The sequence below is a fragment of the Mandrillus leucophaeus genome, unplaced genomic scaffold (genome assembly GCF_000951045.1).
Source record: "Mandrillus leucophaeus isolate KB7577 unplaced genomic scaffold, Mleu.le_1.0 Scaffold506, whole genome shotgun sequence".
Classification (NCBI taxonomy): domain Eukaryota; kingdom Metazoa; phylum Chordata; class Mammalia; order Primates; family Cercopithecidae; genus Mandrillus; species Mandrillus leucophaeus.
Genome location: NW_012105431.1, coordinates 572,382 through 583,897, shown reverse-complemented (window position 1 = coordinate 583,897; position 11,516 = coordinate 572,382). Strand labels below are relative to the sequence as shown.

The following is an 11,516-nucleotide window of genomic DNA, read 5'->3' as shown; positions in this document are numbered from 1 at the left end:
TAGAGACGGGGTTTCACCATATTAACCAGGATGGTCTCAATCTCCCGACCTCGTGATCTGCCTGCCTCGGCCTCCCAAAGTGCTGGGGTTACAGGCGTGAGCCACTGTGCCTTGCCTGGTCTTTTATTTTTGAGACAGGGTCTCATTTTGTTGCCTAGGTTTGAGTGCAGTGGTACAATCTCGGCTCACTGCAGCCTCGACCTCCCAAGCTCCAGTGATCCCACTGCATCAGCCTCCCAAGTATCTGGGACCAGAGGTGCATGCCTGGCTAATTTTTCTGTTTATTTTTTTGTAGAGATGGGGTCTTGCTCTGCTGCCCAGGCTGGTCTTGAACTACTGAGCTCAAGCAATCCTCCTGCCTTGGCCTCCCAAAGTGCCGAGATTATAGGTGTGAGCCACCATGCATGGCCAATAACCTGTTTTTTAATTAAGGTGTGTACATCGTTTTCTCAGACATAATGCTACTGCACACTTAATAGACAACAGTATAGTTTAAACATAACTTCGATATGCACTGGGAAACCAAAACATTCATGTGACTTGCTTTACTGTGATATTCGCTTTATGGTTTGGAAGCAATCCTGCAGTATCTCCAAGACATGCGTGTGGACCCAAAGGAATGAGAAGGAAGAAAATAACAAAGAGTAGAAGCCAATGAAACTGATCACGTCTAGGCAGACTGACCAAGCAATAGAGTAAGAAGAAACAATCCGTATCAGCAATGAAAAAGGAGACATCACTACAGACCCTTCAGACAGTCAATGTAGAATAAAGGAATAATTTGGACCATATGCCAATACTTTGAACGGTTTGGGTGAAATGGACATTTGGGGCTGTATTAATAGCAAGTGTAAATGCCTGAGGGTACTAGCCCGGCTGGTGCATGTAGCGGCTGTGGACAGGATAATGTTGTCCAAGCAGTCAGTCTGATGGTGGTGAGTCAGACAGATAGCACTGATCAGAGGGCAGCGGGAAGCCATTTGGAGGTTCTGGGCAGAAGAGTGGCCTGGCCAAGCGTGCACTCTGAAGATGCCCTCCAGCTGCTTCTGTATGAAGAATACCTAAGAATAGGTAGCCCTGGTGCCTCTTTATAGGAGAGCCAGGCCTGGAGCCCAGCAAACAATGGCAGGGTGTGGGAGTGAGAGGGAGGAGGGGAAGGCAGGGCCTGGAGCCTGGCATGGGTGCCACAAATGGGGTTCCAAGAGACACTGGAGGTCAGGGGTGGGGCTTTGCTACACGAACCTACAGAGGACATGAAGCCAGGGGCAGCTGGGTAGCCTTCAGGGGAAGCAATGCCTGTTTTCCTGTCCCAGCCCGACAGGAGGGCCTCATACCTACCCCTACTGTGGCTCAGAAAAGGACGCCTGAGGGGTCAGAAGGACCCTTCCCTGCTGGGGCCAGGGGAACTCAGAGCCTGAACACATGCATGACCATCTCCATCTCCGGCACCAACCCCAGCTGCAGGTGAGCTGCATCCATGTGAGGGCACTCAGCCCGGTGAGAATAGGGAGGGTCCCAAGAAGGCAGGGCCCTGACGCAGGGAAACAATCAGAGATGCAGAGACATGAAGGACATGGACTGGGGTAAGCGCCTGCTGCCTCGGTTTACCTATCTGGATTGCGGGCAAGTCGAAGAGAGCCTGGTGCCTGCCCACCCCACCTGACTCCTCCAGGCTCAAGCCCAGGCCGTATGAGGCCTGTCCCACCCATTCTCCCGTGGCACAGCCTGCACCCCCACCACCTCGCAAAGCATGAACGAGACGCGCGCTGCCTTCTTCCTACCACGGCGTGGCTGTTCCTTCGCCTGCACCTGTGTCTCAGCTAGCACCCACGTCTCTCTCACGGGCCAGACTGGGTGTCACCAACCTGGAATGGCCCCCACAAACCCCAGGCTGGGTCAGGGGCCTCCATGGAGCTCCCGCAGCCCCCCAAGTGCCCCAAACAGGACCGTGTTTGCTGGAAGCATGAGAGTGAAGGAGGTCGCCCTTTGCAAGGCGAGGAGTCCGCTCCTTGGAGATAGCAGGCTGGGGCCCCTGTCGCCAGTATCCCTGATCAGGATGGGGCTGGCCCACGAGGTTGGGGTTCTGCCCCTTCCCAGCTCTGCACCTGCATCTCTGAGCCTCAGTTTCCTCACCTGTGGGATGGGGCGATGGCATGCGCCCCCCTACCACAGCCCACCTGCTGCCACTCACCGAGCAGGCTCTGCCGCTCCTCTTTCTTCCGGGCCTTCTGCTTGGCCTCCAGCTGTACCACAGACAGGGACGGGCCCACCGTGGGGCTGGGGAGGGCGCTGGCGGCGAAGCGTGCCAGCAGGCCCAGCCCACTCTCCTCCAGGCCCGGCGACAGGGCCCGCTCCCGGGCACCCAGCCTATAGCCGCTGCCGTTGGCCTCATCCTCCTCCTCGAGCTCCTCCTCCTCGTCCTCCTCCTCCGAGCTCTCATCTGGCGTGCAGAAAACAGGGACCGAGTCAGAGCCTTAGCCTTGGCGAGGGCCGCCCCCCACCACCCCCTGGCCTGGAGTGGCCTCTGGGCTCCAGCCTAGCCCCTCAGTCCTCAGCAGGGGGCTGCCGGGGATGGATGCAGACCCAGCCCACGGTTCCCCCCACCCGATGGCCCAATGCCCCCGGCCAGCTGAGCCCAATACGGGCATCCCGGAAAGCCCAGAGGTGGGCAGCGGCCTTGTGTGTCAGGGTGGGCTTCTGTGAAGGGCACCAACATGCACCTGTGCTGTGGCAGGGGCCAGACACACGGACAAGGACTGGAGACAGCGCTCTCCACGGTCACACGCACACACGCCCCAACACACAACACAGAGGCAGGAGAGGAGAAGGAAAGAGGAAGCGGAGGGAGGTGAGCAGGGAAGAGGGCCCTGGGGGCTCAGGCCAGGGGTTCTGGGCACAGATGCCCGTGGCAGCTTTACCAGCTGAGTCCTGGAGGCTGGCGGCAGGAGAAGGTGGAGTTCAGACTCTTCCTGGGGGCCAGGGGACCCCCATGGTTTCAGCCCTGAGAAGGGATCTGGAGTCTAAAGTTGACTCCTGGCATCGCTTGAACCCGGGAGGTGGAGATTGCAGTGAGCCAAGATCACGCCCCTGCACTCCAGCCTGGGTGACAAGAGTGAGACTTGGTCTCAATAAAATAAAATAAAATAAAGTTGACTCCTGACCGGGCGCAGTGGCTCACGCCTGTAATCCCAATGCTTTGGGAGGCCGAGGCAGGAGGATCACTTGAGCCCAGGAGTTTCAGACCAGCCTCGGCAACGTAGAGAGTCCCCGTGTCTAATTTTTTAGAAAAATTAATTTTGAAAAATGAAGTTGACTCCTAGCAATCCCCCATTCTGAGGAGGCTGGGCAAGTGCTTGGCCCTCTCTGAGCCTCCGTTTTCTCACCTGCAGCAAGCAAGGGGTGACCCTCCCCAGCCCACTGGCTCAGCCAAGGGCAGGGTCCAAAGAGAATCATTTGCATGGAGGAGGAAGCGATTTGCAAGCTTAAAGACGACCAAACAGAAACAGGGCCACCCCTGTGACTTGCAGGCAGGAACTGTGCTGTCCCCGTGCCCAGGGAGCTAAAGCCAGCTGTGACTTCACTCATGGGATGCCCAGGAAGGGCAGGGGTAGACTGAGGCCCAACGGGGTTAAGCAATTGGGCAGTAGAAGAGCAGGCTCGAACCCAGAGCTGGCAGACTGTCTAAAGAAGCCCCAGGGCTGGGCAAGGTGGCTCACTCCTGTAATCCCAGGACTTTGAGAGGCTGAGGCGGGAAGATCTCGAGGCTGGGAGTTCGAGACCAGCCTGGGCGACAGAGCAAACCTTGTCTCTACCAAAAAAAAATTTTTTTTTTTTGAGACAGAGTCTTGCACTGTCGCCCAGGCTGGAGTGCAGTGGCTCGATCTCGCTCACTGCAAGCTCCGCCTCCCAAGTTAACGCCATTCTCCTGCCTCAGCCTCCCGAGTAGCTGGGACTATAGGCGCATGCCACCACGCCCAGCTAATTTTTTTTTGTATTTTTAATAGAGATGGGGTTTCACCGTGTTAGCCAGGAATGGTCTCCATCTGCTGACCTCGTGATCCGCCCACCTCAGCCTCCCAAAAGTGCTGGGATGACAGGCGTGAGCGCCCCCGGCCCCCCCAAAAAATTTTAAAAATTAGCCAGGCATGGTGGCACACACCTGCTGTCCCGGCAACTCCGGAGGCAGAAGCGGGAGGATCACTTGAGCTCAGGAGTCCAAGGCTGCTGTGAGTTACGGTGGCACCACTGGAGTCCAGCCTGGGTAACAGAGCAAGACCCTGTCTCAAAAATAAATAGGCCAGCGCAGTGGCTCATGCCTGCCATCCCAGCACTTTGGGAGGCTGAGGCAGGTGGATCACGATGTCAGGAGATCGAGATCAGCCTGGCCAACCTGGTGAAACTCCATCTCTACTAAAAATACAAAAATCAATCAGACGTGGTGGCGGGTACCTGTAATCCCTGCTACTCGGGAGGCTGAGGCAGAAGAATCACTCGAACCCGGGAGGCAGAGGTCATAGGGAGCCGCGATCGCACCACTGCACTCCAGCCTGGGTGACAGAGCGAGACTCCATCTCAAAAAATAATAATAAAAACTTAAAAAAAATAAAGAAGCCCCAACCTGTCTCTCTGGTTGGTGACTTAAGATGAGCATTATCCGGTAACCCTCCCTGCCTGCCTGAGAGTTTGCAGCCCCCAGAGCCCAGCCCAGGCTCGCAGGACAAAGGCAGCCGGCAGACAAGAGGCTCCCTGCACACAAACCAAAATCTCCCCCACCAAAAAGAGAGACTGTCTTGAGGCAGAGACTTACTTCCAAGGACGGGCAGGTGGGAGGCCTCAGAGAGCAAACTCCGCTCTGGGACGCCACATCCAAAGTGTCACCCACAAGCAGGTGACAGGGGTGCCTGTCTGCCTCGCGGACCAGAGTGCTGGGAGCGGGAAGGTGACTCTGGGTGCCACAGGGCTGGAAGGTGACCCCTTCCAGCAAGAAGAGGCAGATGCCAGACCCTCTCTCTCCAGGATGGGGAGCAGTCTAGGCTCGGGGAGACGGACGGGGAAGACGGACAGCCAACTCCACAGTCTCCTGCCAATGCCCCAAGCCGCCTGCTTGCTTAAGCAACTTGTGGCCAAAAGCGGTGGCCCCAGGGGTGCCAATGAGGGCAGAGGTTCTGTCTGTCTACTCGTGTATTGGAGGGAGCCCGGATTTCTGCTGGGCCACCTCACAGAGGACGGTGATGAGTCTGAGGAGTCCGCAGAGGGGTAGAGGGAGGGAGGGAGGGAGGAGCCAGAGGGAGAGGGAGGAGGTTTGTTAAAAGGGTGAGAGGGGAGACTGGCCCCCGGAGCGATGGATGAAGCAGGCTGGAGAGGCCAGCCGGGCAGGCGGGGGCAGGCAGGCAGGCAGTGCACACTTGCGATCATTCACATTGCAGGCGTCACATGGCTCTGTCTCCGCCCCAGTGGGCCACAGCGGCAAAGCAGGCTAAGTGTAGGCAGACTTTCGACAGCGCCTGGGTCCCCCACATCGGGTCTCCCTGGGGTGGGCCAATTTGAGCAGGGTGGTGCCGGGGGGTGCTGGTTAGGGGGTGGGGGCGGAGGGTTGGACATGAGGCCAGGGATCTTCCCTTCTTGCCACTCAGGTGCGCAGACTCCAGAAATCTTTCCCATCCAGAGGAATTCTCAACCAGCAGGGGCTGCGGCGAGAGGGCGAGCTCTGGGTTTCTGGACACCCGCAACATCCACACCAGAGCCCAGAAAGCTGGGAGCAGCTCGATGCCTGCATGCTGGCATGGGAGCCCCTCCCGCCTCCCTGCGTGCTTGACAAGGCCACGCCTGCTGCCCCTGCGGGGTCTGGGGCACACTCCGCTAGCGTCCGCGGCAGGCCGGGGAGCAGAGGGGCTCTCAGGACCAAGAAAACCTTTCTGGAGTTATCCACACCTGAGGCAACAAAGCCTGCCAAGGGTTGGGGACAGGGAGCGGGGGAAAAAAGTCCCATCAAAGTAACCCAAAGAAATGCAGAAAAACTTTTTTTTATTATGATTTAAAGAAAAAAACAACAACAAAAAAAGATCTTGGCTCAGGACATGGGGTTGGCGGTGACAGGTTGGTGGTAAATGTCAGAGCGATCTGCTGCTGCCAGACCCGGTGGGGGCGAACCCCGAGGAGGGAGGTGCACGGAGGACAGAAAGAAAAGCGTTTTGCCTACCTACGGAGCAACGAGCCAGGCTCGCACCCAAGCTCAGTGACCCGCTGCGCCGTCTGCCCTACTCCCAGCCTTCGCTTTGCGTCCAGAGTGCAGCGTGAGAGCAAATGCAAGAGACCAAAACAGACATTCAAAGCGTCATGGGGAGGGGTCAAGGGTGGAGGGATGGTCGGGCTGCTGGAAGAAGCAGACACACTAGAAAAGCCAAGCCAGTTATGGAGTTTAGTACCAGGTCAGCGAGGCCCTATTACCCAAATATCCCTTTCAAGACCTGCTAAATGGTGGACTGGCGGGGGTGGAGGGGGGCACTGAGGAGCCTGGACCTCCCCAGCCTCCCCTCGCCCCCCGCACTCCCCTATCTGGGTCCTGTCCACTTGGCACTGCGGCATCCAGCCTGGAGCCCCTTCCTAAGAGGCCTAGGGGGCTGCCTGCTTCTCTGTGGGGTCTGAGCTGGGGCAGGAGGGCTCAAAAACTTGGAAGTGGGAACCATGGCTTTAAGGAGGCGTGGGGTGTGGGCGTGCGGTCCAGCCCATGGGGGAGATGGGGGAGAGGGAGGAGGCTGGGGAGGGAAAAGGGAATCATAAACTAACCCGACTCATCCACGGGCGGCCAGGGCAGGGGGAGGCCTCAGAAAATGAGGCTGGCCAGTGGGTCACGGGCCTTTCTTCTTGGCCCGGGCGGCGTTCGCTCAGAGGGGTAGTAGCAGCCCAGGGGAACATGGGCCCTGGGGCATCATACTCTTTGCCATACCACCTCCTGGTCACCCAAATGGATCTCTGCCAATTTGGAGGGGAGGTCTGGGAGGGGAGGTGGTAGACCAGGAATTCGAGAGCAGGGCTGGAAAAACAGGGCGGGGTGGGGGGACAGCGTTCAGGTCCCGGGGTGCCCGAGCCAGGTCAGACCCAGGGACATGATGACATCCCTCCCCAGGCTTTCCTCAGGGAGTAGCTGACATTCAGGTGTGGCTACCCAGGGCCTGGGGGATCCCCTCGGCTGGCCCTAGGGGGAGTTTGCCCTGAAGCAAATCCTAAAACCAGGGCTAGGAAAAAATGTCAGAGCTTCACCTGCTTTCCTTTCTTGGGGCATTTCTGGTTGAAGGGCCTGAAAGGCTCACACATGTCTCATCTCAGAAGCACAGTTCTGACACTGGAGACGGCAAGGCTAGTGGGTTCTCAGGGCCCAGGCGGCTCTCTTTTGAGAACCGAGGTGGCTGAGGACCCCGGGCTGAGACCAGGGCAGCCTCTCTCCAAACAAAGCATGACATTCTGTCCCTAGACATGGCAACAGAGCCGCTTTCGTACTGAATAACAGAGACCGGGGGTGTCAAAGGCCCTGGGCCCTGCGCTGCCTACACGCCCTTCAAAACAGAAATACACGTGAGAAGCCAAGTGTTTACAAATAATAGTTTTTAACCACTGGCAAGTAACAACAGAGCTTTAAGAAAATAAAAGACAAAACAAGCAACTAAAAAACATGATGATGCTGGAGGTGAAGGCGCTTGATTTTAAACCTGAAAAATGAAATGAATGCCAATCGCTACCAGGGATATTTGAATAACACAGGCAAGCGGCAGGCGGCACGGTCCCGGTCCCGTCCCTACTCCTTCTGGGTGGGGAGGAGGGAGGGGAGGAGGTGGGGGAGAAACAAAATGAGAGGGAAGCGTCAACCTAATGTCTAGTAAGGACACAGCAAGAGAGACAAGGCACACAGGTTTAGTTAAAAATGAACTCGATATGTTTAATAAAGCTTGGTATTACCAAAATCGCAGTACAAACATCAAGTCACACGCCCACACGACAGAATTCCATTTACAAAATGTTCCTCGGGAAGCCTCCACCAAACCCTTGCCCAAAGAGAACCCGACCCAAGCCTGGGGTCTCTGGGTGGGCAGAAAAGGTGAGTGCGGGAGTTGGGGGGAACTCGGGGGGAGGGGGAGGAGGGCAGGGAAGAGGGAAAGTGGAGAAAAACGCAGACTCAAAAGCAGTCCATATAAGAGCTCAAAAAGAGCCAGCCGGTGATATTATCACAATGATACAGTACAAATCAAAGCAAAAATCAAAACCATTCAGCTGATTAACAGCAGGCTACGCTGCCAAGAACCCAGATGGCAGCCTTCTCGCGGCCATCCGCACGGGCCTCCTCACCCGCCATCTCTCCCGTGCGCCCACTCGCTTCCCTCTCGCTCACTCGCACGCACTCTCTCGCTAGGAAACACGGAAGATATTTTGTGTTTGGAGCTAGTAACCTTGGTCAAACGATTCCTCCGAGGAGTCGCTGAAGGAGGAACGCGCCTCGGCCTCTCGAAGCAGCAAACAAAACGGCTGCTTCCTGCTGGTGGCCGGCTTGGGTTTCAGAGTCCGGGGGGCCACCAGGCCCCTCTTGGTCAGCTTGGGGCCGCCAGCCGCCTTGCTGTTCTTTGCCACCATGCCACACAGGAGAGAAGGCGTCAGTTTGGAGCTGGAGGGGCCTTGGGCGGGCCACTCGTCCTTCAGGAATTCTTCGTCTTCCTCTGAGTCCGTATCTGCAGTCAAAGTAGTTTTTAATAGAGATAAGTCACAGGGCAGCGGGAGCTGGTGTCATTGTATTGGTTTTAATGGTTCTGAGAACGCACTGGAAGGTGCCAGAACAAACAGGTCTGAATACCTAGTAGGCAGCCGTGGGAAGGCCTTGCCCAATGTCACCAGCTCCCCTCCCAGTCCAGGCTTCTTCCTTGCTCCAGGTGCCTCGGCCATTGCACGGCATCTTCCGAGTGCTGGACCCAGGCCCTTCCTAGACTGGATGCTTCTAGCCTCACCCACCAGTCACTCCAGCCTTTCCGGGCACCAGGGGATGAGAGGAGCCCTATGCTCAGGAAGGACTGTCCCCTGGTCACGGTGGTCACTGCCTGTCCCATGGGATTACAATGACCCAAGGGCGACAACCGCAGAGGACCTGACTCAGGAGGGGAAGGGTTCATGAGAGCAGATCACGCGTTCTCTTCCCAATGCCCCTCCCAGCGGCCTCCTAATGGCAGCACGAGACAGGCCACGGTAAGGGTGTTTACGCCATGGAAATGGGCAAATGCTGTTACCGCTAGCTATTCCCTTGCCCTTCTTTCTACAAGCCGGTGCGCCGACACACCACTGCTGGCTTCCCCGAAGCCTCCAGCCTCACTATACAATGGAGGACAGGAGTCTTCAAACCTTCCGGAGAGACAACCAGCCAGCTTTGGGAGGGGAGCCTGCAAAGCAGGCATGGCTCCGGTCCCCTCCATGCTCATGCCATTTTGATTTGTTTCTCATACTGGGCAAGATGGGAAGACAGGGATTCCAGAGACAGAATAATCCCTTGATCTGCTGAAATCCACTCCCAATGGGGGGAACGTGAACCAACACAGCTACAGTTCTGGCAGCACCTGCCACCTCCAAGAGAAACCACATGCACGCGTCCACGGCAGGCATTCCTCTGACTGCTCCCACCAACACCTAAGCTTTCACTCCAGCAAGACCCCAACCTCAGGATGGTCCGGCAACTCTGGGGTGGGACAAGGTCCAGTCCCGCCAGGCTACCAGCCCCTGCCCATCTACCAGTCAAAGCACGCTCTCTCTTGTATGCTCCAATCTGTCCCTCCCAAGGCTGTGTCCCAGGCTGGAGAGATCAGTGGGTGACATTCAACTTGGCCTCCTCCACAGGGAGGTTGGGCATGGTGGCTTGCATCTATAATCCCACCACTTTGGGAGGCTGAAGCGGGCAGCACACATGAGGCCAGGAGTTCGAGACTAGCCTGGCCAACAAGGCGAAATCTCATCTGTGTTTTAAAAAAATACAAAAACTGTTGTATTTTCTCTTTGTATTGTATTGTGGTGGTTGGCGCCTGTACTCCCAGCTACTCAGGAGGCTGAGGTGGGAGGATCACTTGAATCCGGGAGGTGGAGGTTGCAGTGAGGCCAAGATCACACCACTGCACTCTAGCCTGAGCAACAGAGCAAGACATCATCTAAAAACAAACAAACAAAAAAAACCAAAAAACAAAAACCCACAGGGCATGCCACCGACCCCTACAATCGAAACTGAAAAAGCAAGAGGAAACCGTTCTCGCTTCGACCTCGTCCAGCTCAGCGCCTCCCTGCCGGACACACCCCTACCTGCTTGTGGACCCTGCACTCTCTCTGACCCAGAAGTGCAGAAAAGCAGATTATAAAAAATAGAGGAGCGCTCTGCAGAGCCAGATGAATCCCACAGCCACCATCCCACTGGAGCCAGGCCCACTGAATTCCTCACTGCTACATTAGTCTGTTTCTCTCATCCGGGACAGTGGAGTTTTCAACAAAGGCAAGATGAAGTGAGGGTGCCCAGCTGACCATTCCCAGACCGGGCACAGCAGCTCACGCCTCTTTGGGAGGCTGAGGCAGGCTGATCACCTGAGGTCAGGAGCTCAAGACCAGCCTGGCCAGTGTGATGAAACCCTGTCTCTATTAAAAATTACAAAATTAGCTAGGTGTGGTGGTGCGTGCCTGTAACCCCAGCTACTCAGGAGGCTGAGGCAGGACAATCACTTGAACCTAGGAGGCGGAGGTTGCAGTGAGCCGAGATCATGCCATTGCTCTCCAGACTGGGCAACAAGAGTGAAACTCCATCTCAAAATAATAATAATAATAAATAAATAAAACGAACATTCCCTCACACGCGCCAAGAGTGAACACACCAGCTTGGAGCACCCCAGAGACCTCAGGGACAGAGCTCATCTCTGACCTTCGGTTGGACTCCATCCACATCCGCCTGAAAGTGGGGAATTCTTCCAGCTGTCACCCAGACTGCATCCACCGACCCCACTCCCTCAGAAGATCAAAAGAACAGCAATCTCCCCCCACTTTGCTGAACCCCCTTTACTTTTCCAAAATGAGCAGAGATTGAGAGAGCCAAAGAAAGCCCCTCCCTTCCCCCCCTCAGAGTGATGAGTCTCTGGCACTGTCCCTCCCTGCTTGTGCCCACGCACACTGGCCAGGAGCCTGTGCTGTACTTCTCTGATCACACCCATCCCAATCAGAGAGGCACGGAAGCCACGACACTCTCATACGTCCTCAGCACAGAAGGCACGAGTCAGCAGCTTAACTCACACCCATGGGGAGCATCAGTCCTGGTGACCTGCTAGCCCAGGAAAAACACACGTACCCCAAAAAAACCAGCAGCTTAATCCTGTGCCAAGTGCCACATTCCGCTCTCTGCCCACGTGAGCTCACTTAAGGCCCCCCAACAGCCCCATAAAGCAAACACTTTTTATTTTCTTTCCTTAAGAAAACACACTTTACTGTATCAGTAAATGTGTCCACTTTTTTTTTTT

General features: G+C 56.2%; 1 protein-coding gene across 1 annotated transcript in view; it reads right to left on the bottom strand.

The window, feature by feature from the left end:
• TNRC18 (trinucleotide repeat containing 18) overlaps window positions 1-11,516 on the bottom strand; it is a 174,368-nt gene that overhangs the window by 56,555 nt on the left and 106,297 nt on the right. The window contains exons 18-19 of the mRNA XM_011996251.1: window positions 8,442-8,717; window positions 2,192-2,440 (exon numbers count right to left, since the gene is read on the bottom strand). Of these exons, the coding sequence (XP_011851641.1) occupies window positions 2,192-2,440; window positions 8,442-8,717 (525 nt within the window). The remainder of the gene's footprint in view (window positions 1-2,191; window positions 2,441-8,441; window positions 8,718-11,516) is intronic.